We start from the raw sequence: 20,908 nt of genomic DNA, 5'->3' as shown, positions 1-20,908 counted from the left end.
ATTTTTTTTATGTTTTCTTTTTTTAGTAGTGACCGTACTCTTATTTGAGTTGTAGACCCTGTAAAATGTTATTACAAACCTATTCAATCTTACTGTAGTGATAAAGATCTTTACAAACCGTGCGATAAATTTATCATGTATCACACGTGCGATCTGGACCAGAACTTGTAAATGGGGGATTCCCTTTTAATTTTTATTGTGAGTTTGCGCCTTTTTGTTACGAATGTCATGTCTGATTTACAAATTACGTTGCGTCGTATTTGAAAACATGACACAAGATTGTTAAGTAAATCCATGAAAGGAGGATTGATTAATAGATTAAGAAAGTTAAATTAGAACACTTTTTGTTAAAAAATAAAAGAAGGTATGTAATAAATACAGAATTTCACATACGTTTTCGCTTCCTATTTATTGCACATTCATTTTGTGCAAGAACATACCACTCAACTGCTACGCGGTATTGTGGTGTGTATTCTTGCTCAAAATAAACGTGCAATAAACAGGAAGCGAAAACAGTGTATGTGAAGTTCTGTATATTTCTCAAACAGTTTGGAAGAAAGATGCCAGTACTGTCACAACTTTTTTTTTTCTTCAATTTTTTTGCACTTTTATTTTGTGATTTGGGAATACTACAGTCGAATTCCATGGCTGCAACCTGCTGTATGGTGTTCATTTCAATAAAACTGTTGGGTGACCTAGTTTGTAAAATAAGGTAAGTTGAAGGTCTATTCTAAATGCTTAAATATTAAAAAATATTCTGGATATTGCAGTACAGTCTCCACCATGTGCCATTTGTACGGATGGGAATTTTTAAAGCCTCGGTTCCAGGCTTTAAAATTATAAGAGCAGACAAATTAAAAAAAGAAGAAGTCTTCACAAAACAATATTTATTCATATTTAAAAGAGACCGACCATTGTGTACAAATTGGACTGAGAATATGTGTACAAAAAAAAGACGTAAAATTAATTAACAAGAACCTCTAAACAAGGCAAGTATGAGTATTGTATAAACGAAAATGGTTTTGGCAAGAGGAAAAAATGTGTATACAAGTCTATGAAATTCAAATAAATACAGATCTGATAAGCAAATTGATACAGATTTTGACACTAAAATGTTTAAAGCTACAACCTTTTTCCAACATTTATTATGAGTAAATGAGCTAAAAGTTGACATCCAGTCTTATGTTATTGCAACAACAAATGTGACTGTTAGGAGTTTAGAACCAATTTCTATTTCATAATGTGAATAGGCCTACCCAAGATTTACACATCCATCTATGATCATTGACGGGGCGTTCTCATGATGCAATTAGTTGTACCAACTGGTCGCATGCAATGGAATCGTACCGTGAGAACACCTAAATCGGAACAACTTTAGTCTTATACGACAAATCGTGTCTGAATCGTACCGTGAGAACACCTAAATCGGAACAACTTTATGTCTTATACAACAAATCGTGTCTGAATCGTACCGATTAGAACATGTTTTATTTCTCAAGACAAATCTAAGCTCTCAGCCAATCAAATCACATTAAAGTACAACCGTTTAGTTATGTCACTTCCATGTTTTTTCAGTTGCTTATAAACATGTCAAAATGTCTGATTTCATGGGTCCATAAAACCTATTGTTGCCCAGATGTGGTCTATAATTGTTTTGTTACATAATCCCATCAGTAAATTGTCTAGTCATGTTTTCTTCATTTCACTGGAAATTTGAAGGCTCTTACAATTCTGGCAAAATATTTTTAAACTGACGAGTTTTGTTTGACGTCATTAAATCTTATGACATAACGTCTTCCCACACACACGATTCGAGTCACTACAATAAATCGCATGCAACAAGTCGGTGAAACAATAATCGCATCATGAGAACGTCACTTTAAACTTATTTCAAATACATGCTTAGATCTTGTGATCTTCTAAAAATATAAGCTATCAATGAAGTCCAACAACAAAAGGGTGATTAAATTTAGCTTGATTAAAAGGCCATGATAAAGGTCTGATTGGCAATGATAAATGCCAATTTAATGTGATGCTTTCTTGCAAAATTTAATTTAGTTTTTTTGTTTTGTTAAATACACATGCACTGCTAAACTATTAAAATTCTGTCCAATACCTATCGGTAATGTCCAAATGCATGTGATCACTAGACTGCCACACAAAATGTGTGCAAATGTCATAAAACATATACGGTACTTATGTATGCAATTATTTATTGGTGTATTTTAAGTGGAGGAATATCCTTGTAACTCCATTCTTGAAAAAATAATCAGATTCTGCTCTAGCAGGCCTAGTCTCCATTATTTTTCCGGAATGGAGAGTACCTTGAACCATCAGTGAGCAATCACATAAAGGTTATGACCATTTCTGTTTTACATCAGCTGAGCAATCACAAAGGTCATGACCATTTCTGTTTCACATCAGTAAGCAATCACATAAAGGTCATGACTTTCTGTTTCGCATCAGCTGAGCAATCACATAAAGGTCATGACCATTTTTGTTTTGTATCAGCTGAGCAATCACATAAAGGTCATGACCATTTCATTTCTGTTTTGCATCAGCTGAGCAATCACATAAAGGTCATGACCATTTCAGTTCTGTTTTGCATCAGCTGAGCAATCACATAATTGTCATAACCATTTCTGTTTTACATCAGCTGAGCAATCACATAACGGTCATGACCATTTCCGTTTCGCATCAGCTGAGCAATCATAAAGGTCATGACCATTTCCGTTTCGCATCAGCTGAGCAATCACATAACGGTCATGACCATTTCCGTTTCGCATCGGCTGAGCAATCACATAACGGTCATGACCATTTCTGTTTTGCATCAGCTGAGCAATCACATAAAGGTCATGACCATTTCCGTTTCGCATCAGCTGAGCAATCACATAAAGGTCATGACCATTTCCGTTTCGCATCAGCTGAGCAATCACATAAAGGTCATGACCATTTTTGTTTTGTATCAGCTGAGCAATCACATAAAGGTCATGACCATTTCATTTCTGTTTTGCATCAGCTGAGCAATCACATAAAGGTCATGACCATTTCAGTTCTGTTTTGCATCAGCTGAGCAATCACATAATTGTCATAACCATTTCTGTTTTACATCAGCTGAGCAATCACATAACGGTCATGACCATTTCCGTTTCGCATCAGCTGAGCAATCATAAAGGTCATGACCATTTCCGTTTCGCATCAGCTGAGCAATCACATAACGGTCATGACCATTTCCGTTTCGCATCGGCTGAGCAATCACATAACGGTCATGACCATTTCTGTTTTGCATCAGCTGAGCAATCACATAAAGGTCATGACCATTTCCGTTTCGCATCGGCTGAGCAATCGCATAAAGCTCATGACCATTTCTGTTTCACATCGGCTGAGCAATCACATAACGGTCATGACCATTTCATTTATGTTTGCATCAGCTGAGCAATCATATAACAGTCATGACCATTTCTGTTTCACATCAGCTGAGCAATCACATAAAGGTCACGACCATTTCTGTTTCGCATCAGCTGAGCAATCACATAACGGTCATGACCAGTTCTGTTTCACATCAGCTGAGCAATCACATAACAGTCATGACCATTTCTGTTTCACATCAGCTGAGCAATCACATAACGGTCACGACCATTTCTGTTTCGCATCAGCTGAGCAATCACATAACGGTCACGACCATTTCCGTTTCGCATCAGCTGAGCAATCACATAACAGTCATGACCATTTCTGTTTGGCATCAGCTGAGCAATCACATAAAGGTCATGACCATTTCAGTTTCACATCGGCTGAGCAATCACATAAAGCTCATGACCATTTCTGTTTCACATCAGTTGAGCAAGTAGTCTCATATTATTATAATGGTGAGTAAAATGCAACTGAGATGAATGGCAAATTTAATCCTTAATGGATATACCACCATCTATTAACAAAAAATTGTAGAAATACCTGCAACTTGTAAGTAATATGTTCTAATACTTCAGCGTGCATGATGGACGGATGAATAATCATGTCGGATTAGAGTTTTATAAAAGTGCTATAATTAATTCTGCAAAACATCAATTTACAACAAGCATAGATATTTTATTTTGATTGCTAACAATGACTGTGAACTTCAAAATGAGATGAAATGTAGATAAGCATCTCTATTGCAATGTGATGCTACATGTATTGATGGTATATGGATGACTAAGTAGACAACACTTGAGCATATACATGTATTTATATTCAGCTTTGACCTCTTGGAGGTTACTGTTATATTATCTTGTCTAGTCACAAAAGTGAGGTACAACAACAATTAAACTTGCAGATATTGCAGTCAAAAATAGTTTTTGTATTTGCCAACCAGTGTTTGACAAATGTTTGAGAAAGTCACTTGCCCTCACAGAAATTTTGGCTTGTGCTATATGTAATATAGTAATGCAATAGGGCCTCCATGAGTACCCGACACTTTTACTAGATTAAGGTAAAATAGAACACTATGCAACTGAATTCCAGCGCTGAACATGGATGCCAAATCATGCCATTGTATTGTATTCCACACATTCAACTTTTGTTTTCCATCCATGTTTCATAGCCCTATAATGTGGGCTAAATGGTGGCAAGCATATGGCAAATTGGCTCTTCCTTGCATGGGTACTCGAGTCCTGTGAATGGCCCGTGCCCATGTATTCTAGTACTCCTAGAGACCCTATAATACAGTTGATAATTTCCAATAGCCCTGACCAAATATTCACATGCCGGGACTGATGGCTAGTGGATTTGCTAAACCCTGCAAAGTAGAAATGGTTTGTAGAATAAGAATGACTTCTTTTTCATTTTAGACTTCTTTCAGCTAAACAAAATCAACGTGCTCTAGTGGCATCGTTAAATAAAACAAACTTTACTTCTTTTGATTTTATATACTAATGAAATGATAGTACACAACATAAAATGGCAGGGTTTTGGAATTATTGTGCACAAACCATAGGCATACAGGATTTCTTAGCACTGGGGAAGGGGGAAAGAGTGCTTTTGTCTGCCAGAAATATATACCGAGGTTCAATACTCTGATAGACTACTGAAAACCCCCACTAAATATGTTGCATGTTTAAAACATATAATATTCATGAGAGTGGTGTTTTGGCATGTTGGAAACAAAATTTCATTCCATAAAAGCAGAAACATACTTAACCACAATTTTATTTCCATTATTCAATTATAAAGGAAATTAAATAAATTTTTCTTTGTATAGTTTCTTTTGGATGTCAGTATATTTTAATATATTGCTAATAAAATTATAAATATTAACAGTGACCAAAATATGTTACTTGTGAAATCCAAACATTTCAGATCATTGACTATCCAAAAATTGAGATTTCCAGAACTCTCAAAACTCAGGGAAGTAGCTGAACCTTCACACATCCCACCACACCCCACTCCACCCCAACTCTGAGCTCCACCATCTCATACATTTATATACAAGACCTAACGAAATCAGTTAACATGCAGTTAAGAAACAATACAGCTTTTAATATTAAACCTGTTTCATTAAAGAGACACATTTAACAAAAAGATCCATGCTAAAAAATAAATACATTCATAAATAAGTATTAAAAGATGCATGTATTTTAATACATATGAAAAACATGCTTCTGGATTTCGTAACTGATATGTCTAACCACATTTTGTAATTATAAAACTTGCTAAACTTGTCCAAAAGTAAAGGCACTTTCTTGGACAAAGTGTTACATATAACATACATTGGTTTACCACATTCAAGACACAAATGTTGAAATATAACAAAACGTCTGCAAGGGATATCAAAACAGTATAGTTATTACATTGTAATGTTATATGACATTATCTTGACTTAACTTTCAATTCAGAATTAAAAACTCAAATAGGTCAATGAGCTGTGCAAATATTTACATTATTTATCAATAAGTCAGACTTAAATATGACACTTCTTACTAGCTCAATGACTTGGATTATGCAAATATTTAAATTATTTGTCATCTAATAATACTTATAGATGACAGTTAATACTCAATAGGTCAATTAATTAGATTATGCAAATGTTGATGAATATAACAATAGGTGAGATTTGAAATAAACACCCCTTAATAGTTCAATGAATTGAAAATCTTTTACAGTCATCTTTATCTGACAATATACAGTTCTTCTTTCATGTTTTTGTATCACTCATGTTTTAAGTCCAGTAGCAATTTTGTGTTACTATGACAACTGCACACATTTAGAATAACGGTTGTAGTCATCACCGATGACGCACTACAAACTATCATCAGTGACAGTGTGGACGTCGGGACACTCGCTAGCTGGTATACATCTCCCGTTGTGAAGCACTTTATCGGCGGCACACTGGCAGCTGGCAACACATGGCTTGTAGCAGTTCTCGGTCATGTTGCCCTGAGACACGTGTCGGTTCTCACATGTCCGCGCGCACACCGGACCGCAGTCGTCAAACATGAAGCCTTTCTCTTCATCACAGCCAATAGCTGCAACAAAAAAAAAAAGTTATTGTCATGTAAACAGATAAAAGTTATTGTCAGATAAACAGATAAAGTTATTAACAGATAAACAGATAAAATTATTATCAGATAAAAAGAGAAAGAAAAGTGTTATATTTTTTAAGAAAATCAAGACAGAAAAAGTTGCATCATATAAAACAATTTAAAATAAAAAAGTTTCACATCCACATAAAAGCAAATAACATTAACAGAAAAAAACTGTTTATATTTCTATAAACATAAACTAAAGAGACATATTACACCTCAAAAGTTAATTACCAATTTTACCCAGAGGTGAATACGAAGTCAAAATGAAATTTTTTCATTTCTTTATTAATTAATAAATTTGAAAAAGCCATCTTGACTCTTATCTATGCTTAAAATAAAAAGGATTTAAAAGATATTTAGTTGTATATACAAGTTGATCACGGTTTTCATAAAATAATCTAAGTAACTTAAAGTTTTGTTTTGGGGTTTTGGGGTTTTTAAAAATATTTTATTGTCCCCAGCTCATTTTGACGATGCCAGGGTTGGGATGCCCTGATTCATAGCTTCACAGAAGATGAATTAAATTATACACGCTAAATACTAGGAGTACATACACATTGTGGTAGTATACTGATTATAGTAATAGTAATACAAATAATGTAGATGATGATAAATTTAATATTAATGCATACGTACATGTAGATAATAATATTAATAACACATTATGAATGGCAAGTTAATAGAAATATATTTAAATAGGCTGGTTGATGTAATGGGGACATAAAATAAATATATATGTTTAGAAAAAAGGATTGTTAAAAAGAAAAGCTATAGTAGTAATTATAGTGATAATGTCAAAATTCATGTCAAGCACTCGCTTGATAATTGTTATTAAAGTTTGTGATATACTGTAAAACGGGTATTATTCGTGGCAGTAAATTTTCGCGATATCAAAAATGCAGGCAGTTCTCGGTTTTTAATTTTCGCGGTGTCATGGTTTTTGTTTTTTCTTTTTTGTTTGTTTGTTTTTTAAATTACTAACACGTACAAAAATATATTTTGGTACATAACATTAAATCGACACTAGAGTGGTCAACAGAGGTATACATAATAATATCCCTTTCTGAGCGACTCCGCTAAGTGCTGCAGCCACATGTCCAGCAGCGACCACACTGTATGTACAATTAATGAAATTAATCCAGGATGTGGTTCAATCAACTCTCCAGAAAGTGTGAAATAAAGACAAACACTTGTACTAGTAATCTTGTTTTAATGTTTAAACACCGGTTGTTAAAAACGTCTCACCTCTTTTGTTTTTGTCACTTGTCGATGACGTTTTTCCAGAAGTTTATGAAACCATTTGTGTCCCTTATTTTGATTGGCCAATTAAAAATGGCTCATTATACTAATTTCTAAATGCTTATTCACAGCTTAACAATACCAGTAAGAATGTCTGTTCCAAAAATCAACTACATTTATCATTCTTAACAAAAACAGAGTTATGGCAGGTTCAATTTTGCAGTGGTTAAAAAAAGCGCGGACAAACATGAAACTGTTGGTTTACCTGACCCTTCAACGTGTTTAACGATCGAAGAAGTTCAATCGACACAGGCCCGCCAATGATGCCGTTGATAAATTAAACACTTCTACAAATCGTAAACAAAAACACGGTGAATATAGACTGTATGATGCAGAACAGCATGCCAAAATTGCTAAACTGTTTTTTTGTTTTGTTTTTTTGTTCTAATGGATTTTATTATTTGCGTAAGTGTACTTTTCGCGGCTAAATTAAAAATGCGAAAAACACGAAAATTACACATTTGCGAATAATACCGGTTTTACAGTATATGAATTTTATATTATTATCTTTAAAAAACCACAGGCACTAACAAGCACATGACCACAATAACTGGAGATGATGAGCTTGAAGGATCCATTCCCCATCACCCAACTTATCTTAACCCTAATTTTTAAAATACATAAAACACCTACTTAAAATGTCCCAGTATGCCATAACAACAAGAATTCAAAATAGAAATATTTGACTCCTCCATAAGTGGCTTGCAGCTTTGTACTATCTGTATGTATCATTTATAATTCCTCAATTTAAAATTCTCCCTGAAGGCCTGAAGTGTGTTAGAAAATATCTCACCACAGAGGTTGGCAGTCCTCCATTGCACTTTGACCTTGGCCTTGGCACATTCATGAGCGTAGGAAGCCAGGATATCACAGAGACAGTTGGGGTCGTCTGCACAAGCACACATGTCGTACACACACGACGAAAAGAATGACTCAGGAGATACCAGTCGGTGACAGCGAGCAAATGTTTTACTCTGAAAATATAATGGCCAACAACATTGATGTAGAAATTGTTAAATAAGTTTTGTAAATTTTGTATACCACTCAGACAAGAGGTAATTTGTGAAGAATGAGTTCAATAAAAAAAGAAGGTTTTTCAATAGCTAGAAACATTGAAATAAAAATTGTTAACAAGTTTTGTAGAATATGTACACTACACAGGCAAAATGTAATTTGTTTATTATGACAAAGAATTCAATAAAAATAAAGGTTTTTCACCGACTACAAAAGCCTTCACACACTATTACTACAGAGAAATTTTACCTTCAATTTCACCAATCCATGATTGGCCGATGTATAGCATCTGGCCTTTGCAACAGTTACACATGATATGCAATATATACTGGTTTGTTTTAATTCATTTATCATATTCTTTAACACATGCTAATCAATGTTTATTTTCTTATTAACTGACTGTGTGCTAACACACTGAAATATATCTTTACTTATTTAATTACCTGTTTTATATTATTTTACTTTATTTAGTTTTTATCCATTTCATTATTGAATGATGTTTTTTCGCCCATTGCGAATTTTCAAAGCAGGTGGCGAATTTTATTTTCATTTGGCAAATAATTTAGTGTAATAATTAACCTTTTTTTTAGAAAATAACTGTCAATTTCTGCAAGTTTTGAAGTTTCATAGATAATTTGGCGAAATGTTTTGCTTATCCAGAGCTAGCCCTGTCTATACCCACCTTGATGATGGCACATTTGCTGGTGGCCATCTTTCTGGTGCGGTATCCAGCCTTCACACACGGGTCAACATCTTTAACATCACTGCAGTCTTCCTTATACTGAGTCTTAGCCTGAGAACACACACAGAAAATGAAGCATAAATTACAAGTTTGTTCTTTGCAACATGCTCTTTTTAGATGGTAATATTCAAAAAAGTATTTTTAAAATACTTTTAAAGTTGATATATCAATGACAATGCACAACTCAAAAAATTTTATCTGATTAGTTCCAGCTATTTCAATACTGTCTAATTTTAATCAATTGAAAAAGTGAAAAACTGAACTTTAAATTTCCTGTTTTAGTAATGAATACTAGTTAAAGGTAGAAGTATTTTTTACAAATCACGTTTCCAGTTATGACTACAAGTCATAGTAATAGAAGTTACAATACAAGTCAGTAATACAAGCTGTGTGTGATAATGCAGCTTTAAAAAACAAATAAAAATATTGTGATGTATAATAAAATATTCTGTAACAAGCAAATCCTAATTTTAATAACATGCCTCCTTTAATATATATTTTTTAATTTCATGCATAATTTGGATGTAGTGGGATATGAAATAAATATCCTTTTCAGCCAAAAATGACATGCTTTCCTTATAAAGTATACTCTTTAAATAGCTGATTATGAATCAACCCCTGCAGTTGCCCACGGCAATCGGTAATGTCATGGAGATTGCCGCAGAAGTTTTCATTCTCCACAGCATTTCTTTTTTTGCCGTGGATTATACTGGAATTTTATTTTCAAGATGTATTTTTTCTTTATTGTTAAAAATAAAATATACTTTGTGAACTAAATACATTGAAAGTAAATATTAAAACAGCAACTGCACTGTTATTACTAAGTATCTGTAACATTAAGCGAGTTCCAACTAGGTCACTGAACTCTGTTGACTGTTCATAGCATGTGCATTGCAGGAACCACTGGATTGCAGAGGTGTGACAGCTTATACATTGTTGGCTATGGTGCTGTATACATGTCAACCCTGGATTCCGCTATCTCCCGTGCAAATCTCCTTTCCTCTGTGCGGGAGACAGTTTCTTTTAAATTTTCAGTAAAATGTTCTTTTGTCAAAATAACATAAGGGAAGTAACTCTACCTTTTTTTTCTCATTCGGAAAATGTCGACTACTTTCGTTTTCTGAGAATGTAACAGGCCAATTGTCCCGATGTTTAACCTTTGCCGAAGTGAGAATTGTGGGATAGCCTATTTATATTGTTAAAAAAAGAAATCGTTTATAAAATGACGTGTTATAGTTTGTTTGTCATCGTAATGGCTAAAGCTTTCTAATTCAGTGTTGCATTATCCAATTTGACACCTCTGAATTGTAAAATGTCTTCCCACTGGAATACTAATGCAAACTTTGACGAATCTGAACTGCCAGTGTTGACAGCGATACACACGATGCTTAAAATCCACAGCAAGACAACGAAAAGACAAACTGTATACCAACTTTGTCAGTTAATTTTGTATGTTTTGTGCAGTAAATGTTGGTTATAAGGGTACTCTTCAAGAAATTATTTTTGTACAATTAAAAAATGTTGTGTTTGACATTGACATAAAGTTACTCACGGAAATGGGTATAATTCCGGTATATTTCACACGATGTCCGTAATGAGGATTTACTTACGATTAATGAAAATACAATATTTATTGCATCATTATAATGATTTTAAATAAGTACCACGCCACCGTTCCTCATTATAGTAAAAACTGAATATTAATTTATATAAATTTGTCTTTGGTACATGTACTTAGGTACACTAACCACAAATGATAATGTAACGCAACCTGTAAGGCTGTAAGTGTAATACCGTAAATGTACTAATTAAATTTTTTATTTCTTGTTCATGTTCTTCCATAAAATATTAGTATATGTATTAAATCATAATAATATTTAAACTTTAAAAAAAAAAAAAAAAAAAAAAAATGTTTTTATTTTTTAACCATTTTTTTCAATGCAAGATCTAAGATAGAAGTATATATGACATTATATAGTATTCATATAACTTATTGTAATAATGTTTTTTTTAAATCTTGCGATTTTGGGTTAAATTGTGTGAATTTAAAAAATCTCCTGCTTTTTGACAAAATCTCCTGCTTTTTCAACACACATCTCCTGCTTTCTCTTGACTAAAGGTTGACAGGTCTGTGCTGTACAGGTGTTTTATTTTCAGTAAAATGTTCAACACAGGCCTAAACTACTACAACAAGTGTTATCATCGGCCAGACGATGAGATATTTGTAGATGAGAGATCGTTCCGATAGTTTAATAAAACTTTCTGTTATTATGTTGACAAAATATACTATCTTTTTCTGGTGCTGAGTGGCTTAATCCAAAAATAACAAAACAAACTATACCATTACTTGGGTTTGAAAAGGTAGTTTAATTCCACAGATTTTGTAATAGAATTAAACTTTTATTAAAGAACATTGAGTTTTAATCATCGGCTACTGGATGTCAAACATTTAAATTATGACAGTTATTAGAAGAAAACCCATTAGTTTTCCATTAGTACAGGGATCTTTTATAACCATTCCACAGACAGGATACATACCATTATTACCAGTCATGGAAGAAATATCGATAGTTTAATTCCACATGAAAATTATCTAAAAGAAATTATACCATTATTAAAGAAAATTAGTTTAATTCCACATCGTATTAAATTATACCATTATTAAAGAAAATTAGTTTAATTCCACATCGTATTAAATTATACCATTATTAAAGAAAATTAGTTTAATTCCACATTGTATTAAATTTATTTTAACAGTTTGATGAAATATAATAAAAAAGAACTGGCATGTCACTGCAGACTGACTACGCTGTATATAATAAATTGTCATCCCTTACAACCACATTGTTTTTATGGTGCATATATCATTTGCTTGTTATCTGTTATGTCACTTCAGTGAACGAATACTGTCACTGATATAAATGAATCTTACAGCATATTGGCAAACAAAAGAAATAACAAACTTGTCTTCAGATTTACTTATTTAATTGCAGGGTTTGTGAATTCAGCTAAGCGATATTTATTGAATCATCATCATTTTGTTTTACTTAAAGTGATATTTATTGAGTCATTATCATTTTGTTTTACTTAAAGTGATATTTATTGAGTCATTATCATTTTGTTTTACTTAAAGTGATATTTATTGAGTCATCATCATTTTGTTTTACTTAAAGTGATATTTATTGAGTCATCATCATTTTGTTTTACTTACTTTCCAGCTGTTTCCAAAGACAGCTGGTGAGTTGGTTATTTGTCCGAACTTTGTTCTGAGGTCGTCCTGCGGAAAGCCGTTGAAGTTGCCACACAGTCCGCACGTTTTACGTTTGTAGCTGCCAGGAACACTGAGTTCTGCATAGCTGTTTCCATTCCAAGAAAGCTGTATTAAATAAATCACACTATTAGTCATCCTGAAAATCTAAATTGAAAAATAACAACAAAAAACACAAGATAGCTGTCATATTCTAAATTAGGTAATCCAATAAATTTAATATGTCAATGAAGTTTGGCACACGTCTGATGTCAGTTGTGGACTGAATGGATGGAATGGATATTGTGATAGCAATGGTTTTCTTCTTGTTATTCAGTTAAGAATAAATGATGTGTTCTGGGTTTTATATACAAACATTCCAATCTTTTCATTATTATCCATTATTTTTCCTTAATTAAGAAATGCCAATCCTGTATTCAATTGCTTTTATTGTAACTTGATACATGCTGTTCTATTTAAAGAAAGTGCATAGATGCAACTACATGGTGATATGTTTCTTTATAACACTTCAGAGCACACAACACCACACAACACCACACAACAATATCACAAGTCTAACATTCTGTTTCTTACCTTGATTCCGATGTCGGTACTGAGCAGAGTTGTGTTTCCACTGAGCTCAATGTACACATGGGGGTCAAGTAAAAATGGCAGCTCCACAACCTGGCTATTAACCTGGAGAAAACAGTTTATTTAACCTTTAAATATACATTTATACATGTGTAACAGCCACATTTTTTTTTTTTTTTTTTTTTTTTTTAACTTGTTTTTTTTTTTTTATATTTTATTTTCCCCAGTTCATTGTAACGATGCCAGGGTTGGGGTGCCCTGATTCATTGCTTCACAGAAGATGAATTAAATTATACACGCTAAATACTAGGAGTACATACACATTGTGTCAGTATGCTGATTATAGTAAAAGTAGTAATACTTATACAAATACAGCAGAGTTTTATTGTTTTAAGGTTAACATATGTAAAAAGGTTCCTGTAGCAGGTTTCTTTTTCAATTTCAAACTACATTTAATACAACTAATAACAACTAAATGTCAACTGGAGAATATACTGGATGATTACTAAATAAAACTTCACTTTCCTCTATAAGAGTTTATTGTGAACTATTCAGCCCTTGTCATGAAAAAAAATTGAGGGGAACGATTAATTGCTCCTCTAACTTAGATTATGGGGAGCTATCTAAAATATTATGGTATCATATCGATACCCTATAAATTCACATGCTAAAAGGAGAAAAACATTACTCTCCCTGGATTGGTCTCAGGGGAGTGATGGAGAGTGAGAGTGATAGTTCTCCCCACAAAGTGAGGTCAGACTATTTATTAGTGCTGTAAAGTCTCACCCTGACTACATGTTGCTGTAGTAGATCTATGGTGATGCCTGCAATGGACACAGTAAAATTTTGAGCCCAAGACACCTCACCAACTGCTCCACGGTCATCATGCTGCACCTCAACACTAGAGAAGAAACCAGAAATAATGACAATAATAACATGGCATCAATAAAGGTGATGTCTTAACAATAAACTCTAATATCCAAATTTTTTTTTTAATTTTTATCCCACTGCTCCCCCTTTCCTTTCTCTCCTTTGAATCCCATCTCATTTCTTCCCGATCTGGCAACTCCTCCTATCTTTCAACTTCTTTCGCTGTCCACCTCCACATCCCAGTCCTTGTCTCTCCAACCGCGACAGGTGCTTGTCTCTTGTGGCTATCTGTGCCACACACCTGCCATTCCCCATCAGCTTTTAGCTGTGGGCTTAGTCTGACCACTTCGGGGAGTGTTCAGTAGTTATTTCTGGCATTGTTAAGAGGCACCTGTAACCACCTACTATGCACCCCTACTACCAGTGGTCGTTAGTGCCGTGGGTCAGACCAGCTTTATTAACGGCAGAGGACGAGGATGCCAGGTGGGTGCAGGGAAATACACAGAGACTGCACCCGTGGAGGAATAATATCAAAATTTTACCTTGCATTAAAAGTAAGAGAAAAAATATACTTACGAGAACTCATCATTTTCACAGTCAGCTGCCATTACATATTTACACAGTCCCTGGAAGTGAAGTGTTGTGCCGTCAAATGTCCGGTAGTGAGGATCACCAAAAACAATGCAAGTGCCCGGTTCTGTAACAAAACAATGACGTGCTATAGATCTACAAATACAACTTAATTCCCACTGGTGACAATGTCCAAACTTTTTGTTCTGGTTTGACTCTCTTTCTATTTCTCTGTCCGTGTATTTCCCTGTCTGTCTGTCTGTCTGTCTACCTTTGTCTCTTTCTCTCTCATACCCACACACATGCAGTCACACACATTTCTGTCATATGGTCTGTCTCTCTCTCTCTGCCCCCGTCTTTTTTCTCCGCCATCTCCCTCCCTCCCTCCCTCACTCACTCACTCACTCACTCACTCACTCACTCACTCACTCACTCACTCACTCAGTCACTCTCATTCTATTCACATGCACACATTTCTCCATGAACTTTCTAGATAACATAACTTACGCTTGAGACAGATAGGACAGCAGTTTCCTGGAGCAATGGATGGTACTTCATCAGGTCCACATTTGTTTGGCGGGCATCGTTTGATTGCACACTTCACTTTACCAGCAATACACTTGCAACGTGTGCATTCATCAATTGTCCACTCTGTGCCTGGCTGCAAACATATTAAAATTTAATATACTCTGAAGCATTAGGAAGGAAAGAAAACCTTTAAAACTATATTACTCTAATTCAACTGATTCAAAAAGTTGTCCATTCCCCCTTGTTTTTCAAAAATGTTTTTCTTTTCATTTTTCTACAAAACAATAAAATAAACAATCTTTAACCTTTAGCCTACTGGATTAATTTTGGTAAAAATCATGTAGCTGTACAAATAACTGGAATTTAAAATATACTGAGGTGGCATTATATGTTCCTTTCCTTTGTAAACTGGGCTTAAATCGTCTATTGATTAGACAGATGGGAGAGAGTGCCTATTTACACAGTAATCCAAATCACACAAATACAACGTACTTGTTTAAGAAACTTAAATATTTTGCTCTCATAATAATGAAACAGTAAAGATGTGAATATTAAAAACCATTATTTATCAACCCACAAAAGTAGTGCTCAAAATATTTGTCTGCGAAAAGCAAAAAACAGTCCAGTTTTTAGATTTAGCAGGTAAAACAGATGTTCATCTGCTAAAACCACCAAAAATAAATGCATGTTATTTTATAAAAAACAGGTGTATTTGACAATTATTTCATCTGCTATTTAACTCATGGTTCTATTTTATTGTAATTCCATAATGATCTCAAATATCTCTTAGAGGTCTTAATTTTCGAAGCCTACACTATCCTAAAGAACCTTATGCTGTCTTGTTTCCAGCAAGCCATATTTTTTTCTTTGCAGGACATATTTCTTTTGGCTTGCTATTTTTAAAAACAATAACAGCAGGCCATATTTTATTTTCTATTCCAAGCCCTGAAAAGATATGCAGGTGTAAAATGTCACCTCAAATTCTCTCCCTTGGTAGAGGCAGACGGCATCAGGAACAGCTTGACACGTCTCACAGCAGCCGTCTTCTGTCTTGACGAGTATCTCAGAATCCGAGCACTGGACTGCCGCACACTGCTGAAGATGGCAGGAAATAGCTTTGTTCTGAAACACACAAACACATATGCTAGATAGTAAATCTGAATGATAAAATTGTAATACATGATCAAGACCATACTTTTGCACAATACAGTCAAAGGGATATTATTACAAAATTATACAAAATTTCCATCTAGTGTCTCATCTATAGGACAACGTCTTCCAAGATAATCCTTTAATGAAAATTCCATCCTTCTTGCACTGCCACAAAGAAGACTGCCACTCCCAGGCTTGTCAAAGTAAACCAACAATTGGTGAATTTCTTCAGTTACTGTGATGCCTGTATTATCAACATTAAACAGTAAAATGTTCTCACTTCATTACAAATTGGGGTATGATATAGCTCAGTGGTATAGAGATCACCTGAGGTGTGACAGGTGGTAGGATCTATTCCCCTAAGTGAATGCAATGTGTTCTTTTCCCCATCCCAATGTTCACAAAGGTATGTGCTTTCCAGTCTGTGAAAAAACACATATAAGCAAAGCTGCTACTCAGTAGAAGTAGGTTTCTTCTCTTAAACACTAGACTAAGGCTCCAGACAGTTTAACCTTGATTACTAAAGTCTGAACCACATTGTTAACAACTACAATAAATTATTCTCCTACCTTTAATTACCGATAAATTTTACCCACATTTTGTCTAGACAGAAATTGTGAAAAAAACAGTACAATGATACAAATTCCACATACTAGTTGATAAATATGTCACCTATCTCGACTTCGATAAGATCTCCTAGAACGAAAAGCATGGAATTTTTCGTCGTCTATCATTTTACTTTTTTATGGAATACTCTTTAAAAAGGGCTGGAAACCTCTGAAGTATGTGACATAATTAATATGAAGTCATTACGATTACTTTTATATCATAACATGTTATGACGTTGTAAGATTACGTCATATCCGTTCATCCCTCTTCGAAAGTATTCCACAAAGAGGCAAAATGGCAACAAGTACAAAGTTACATGCTTTTTGCCCTATGTGATCTCAGCGAAGTCGATATAAGTGACATAGTTATTGTCTAGCATGTGGAATCTGTGTCATTGTAATGGGGTTTTCAAGATTTCTATCTGGACAAAATGTGGGGAAATCTAATGGCAAATAAAGGTAGGAGAGTAATTTATTGTAGTTGTTAACACTGTAGTTCGGGCTTTAGTTCAAATTCAGTTCAAGAGAGGACTGACTGAACTTTACATTTTACATTAACAATTCAGTTTTGATCTCCAATCAAAATCCATCTAAACTGAATGATTTTGCACATGGAAACATTTCTGACATGACAAATGGTTCTTGTAAACAGAGTTTATTTCAGTGTATTTTAAGGTCTAAGTCCCTCACATTTTAACCACTAACAAGAAATTGGGCCCAAATGTTAAACTAACAAACAGCCATAGTGATGAGACGCTGGTTACAAATAGTAGGCAGATGACAACCTACCTGACACTGACATGACATACAGGGGTTATCGGCAGCCAACCACGTGTCACCTTCCTTGTGGTATTGCCCATCCGTCGTGGACAGGCAAGCTGAAATTAATAATCATCTTTATTATCCAATACATACTATATACACAATATAGTAAAAAAAAAATTCTTAACTTACAAATAGTCAGTTTTTTTCAGTCCAAACATTCTCTGTGGGTTTGCCCTAAAAGGTTTTATAATTTGATTTGTCAAAATACAACAAAGACAAATGCAATAGGAGTGGAATATTTTCATCATCATCACTTCCTGTTATGCCTTGTGACATTTAGGGCAGCAACGAAGTTCCTCCACGCCGATCTATCCCTTGCCAAACTCTCGATGGTGCCCCAGCTGTGTCCCCGTCTCCTTCATCTCTATTTCCACTGTTCGGCGCCATGTTGTTTTCGGACGTCCTCTCTTTCTTTTCCCTTCAGAGGTCCAGCATAAGTATAAAAAAAAACCCCACTTACGTGGACATTTAGGACAGCACTTTCCGCGTGTGAAGATCTGCACAGTCGGTGGACAGCTGAGAGGTTTGCACAACTCCTTCATACAGATCCAGTTGAAGTCATCCTGAAAACAAAGTTTTACAATATGAGAATTAACACATTTACTAACTAGTGTATTTTTGTATATTGTTACAGAGTACTAATATCACATACAATAGATATTTGATACCATTTAAATATATATGCCGAAATGATCTTTTAACAGTTGGAAACTTTATCGAATGTTATTTTATTTATCAGAAAAAGCTAATATAAAATGAAAAGCTGAAAAATTACATTAATTAACAGACATTGGTTTAAACAATATTTACAGACAGTCAAATATGCGACATTGGGATTGGTCAAGAAGGAGAAAGAGTATTGGTTAGATATTCAATTTAGAAATGGGCAAAAGTAAAATAAGTCATCTTGAAAGACAGATTTGAATATGCAGGTATTTTCTAGAATACTAAGGTTTGGATCATCAACTAATAAAGTGTTATAGGCTGTATTACCTTTAATAGGAAACAAAATCTAGTTCTGTACAAACGTAACCACAATATAATAAATAAATAGGCTTTATAATTAAATAATACTGATTAATGTTTATGCTGTAAAAGGACTTTTTTGGAGTTGGACACACACATTTCTGATTAGACAGACAAATAGGAGAGAAAAATATTTTTACTAGACCATTCTATATATAATTAAAGCTATAGCTATCTATACTAATCAACAAAAGAAACACAAATATTAGTTTTTAGCCTTATATTAAATATTGTGGGGTTTTAAGAAGGGATTAACACATTGAGATTTTTTAGAATTACAGGTTAATATATCATTTATAATTTCACAGAAATGTGTGTTTGCAATCAAGTAAATCTAGTCAATTACAAAGTATCAATAACCCTGATTTATGTTTCTTTTGGTGCTCTGAATACTGTGTACTCACTTTACATTCACAGAAGAAACAAGGGTCTTCAGGTCTCGGTCTGGTTCTCCGCCCCAGCTCGGTTCTCGTACACGTCGTTCCAACTGTAAAAACATACCAACTTACTGTCAAACAGGTCAACACAGAGCTAGAATGCTATGGTTGTGAATATGTTAATCAAAATAGCTAAAGTGAAAAGTTAAAACAGACAAATTATCAACCGATTTTGGTGGTTTCTGTGTTATCTTCTTGAGCAGATTCAGGAGGGGGACTAAGGTATCCAGTTAAGTATTTTCCATTTTTCTTAGTATAAAGTGAACAATTTTGTGTGAATGTTATCAACAGATATTTTGTTAATGTTTACAGACCCCCTTCCATTACAAATCCTACATCAATACCTATTTTTAACATAAAGGAATAAAATGAAGAATGTTTAACAAAGCCCCAGAACAATAAACACATCGGCTACTGGATACATATGAACCTGACATAGACTTGAACTAAATCTGTTTGTCATATTAAATGTTATTTAAAAAACACCTAATAATCCTTCTTAATCTTTCAATTTAAAACTGGCTTCAACCTTTTATTAATTATGTGTGCCATAGGAGAGAGGCTCTAAAACAAATGACAGTAAATAAAAATGGCTTTGAAGAAACTAAGTCTGTTGTGAAAATCTGTAGAGAATACTTATGTTTCAAATTTCAAATGCCCTGCATTAGTTTTAAAACATCAACTGCAAATGTATTAGGACATAAAAGTACAGTAATAAATGATCATTATTGATTTTAAATTATAAAATAAAAAGAAATAGCACATAAAAAAATAGAACAAATTGTGTGTGAGGCAATACATACACCCTGCACATGATGGACAGCACTCGCCAGGTGCTGGATCAACAAGCTGTTCCGGGGGACAGTTAGCCACACTGGGACACGCCTCATGTACACACCTCAGATGGCCATCCTACAAACACCAGATATCATCATTTATTAACACAACACGGAAAGAAAAGGGATATTCATTCCTTTTCATTTCAATTTATTTTCATGCTTATATCCAATTACAGTTCAAGCACATTGTCCTGGGCACACTTCTCAGCTATCTGGGCTGTCTGTCCAGGACAGTGGGTTAGTTGTTAGTTGGTTAGTGGTTAGTGAGAGAGAAGTGGGTGTAGTGGCCTTACTTATTGAGTCCTTAAGAACTCGCTCTGGGTTGGAGCTGGTACCGGGCTGCCAACCCTGTACCTACCAGCCTGTAGTCCGATGGCTTAACCACTGCACCACTGAGGACGGTTGGATATTCATTTAACAATGCCTCAGTATATTTTAACTGACAACTACTTTGTATCTAATATTTTGATGCTTGGTCAAGCAAGAGAAAACTCTCTGCTACTCCTACTGATGAAGAAGCAAGGGATCTCTTATATGCACTTTCCCATAGGTAGAACAGTATATATACCACTGGGACAGCAAAAACCTGGGATTATCAAA

The 20,908-nt window shown here is 34.3% G+C and overlaps 1 protein-coding gene across 1 annotated transcript in view; it reads right to left on the bottom strand.

Moving 5' to 3' along the window:
* Window positions 1-872: 872 nt before the first annotated feature.
* The window catches only part of LOC121369720 (kielin/chordin-like protein), a 73,296-nt gene continuing 53,260 nt past the window's right edge, over window positions 873-20,908 (bottom strand). The window contains exons 26-38 of the mRNA XM_041494774.1: window positions 20,273-20,381; window positions 19,437-19,519; window positions 18,467-18,569; window positions 17,971-18,059; window positions 16,397-16,543; window positions 15,401-15,554; window positions 14,900-15,020; window positions 14,240-14,354; window positions 13,457-13,558; window positions 12,827-12,991; window positions 9,556-9,666; window positions 8,653-8,833; window positions 873-6,500 (exon numbers count right to left, since the gene is read on the bottom strand). Coding sequence (XP_041350708.1) covers window positions 6,274-6,500; window positions 8,653-8,833; window positions 9,556-9,666; window positions 12,827-12,991; window positions 13,457-13,558; window positions 14,240-14,354; window positions 14,900-15,020; window positions 15,401-15,554; window positions 16,397-16,543; window positions 17,971-18,059; window positions 18,467-18,569; window positions 19,437-19,519; window positions 20,273-20,381 — 1,707 coding nt within the window. The 3' untranslated portion in view covers window positions 873-6,273. The remainder of the gene's footprint in view (window positions 6,501-8,652; window positions 8,834-9,555; window positions 9,667-12,826; window positions 12,992-13,456; window positions 13,559-14,239; window positions 14,355-14,899; window positions 15,021-15,400; window positions 15,555-16,396; window positions 16,544-17,970; window positions 18,060-18,466; window positions 18,570-19,436; window positions 19,520-20,272; window positions 20,382-20,908) is intronic.

Source organism: Gigantopelta aegis, chromosome 4 (genome assembly GCF_016097555.1).
Source record: "Gigantopelta aegis isolate Gae_Host chromosome 4, Gae_host_genome, whole genome shotgun sequence".
NCBI classification, from domain to species: Eukaryota; Metazoa; Mollusca; class Gastropoda; order Neomphalida; family Peltospiridae; genus Gigantopelta; species Gigantopelta aegis.
Note: the sequence above shows the minus strand (reverse complement) of the source record. Positions and strands in the feature narration are given on the sequence as shown.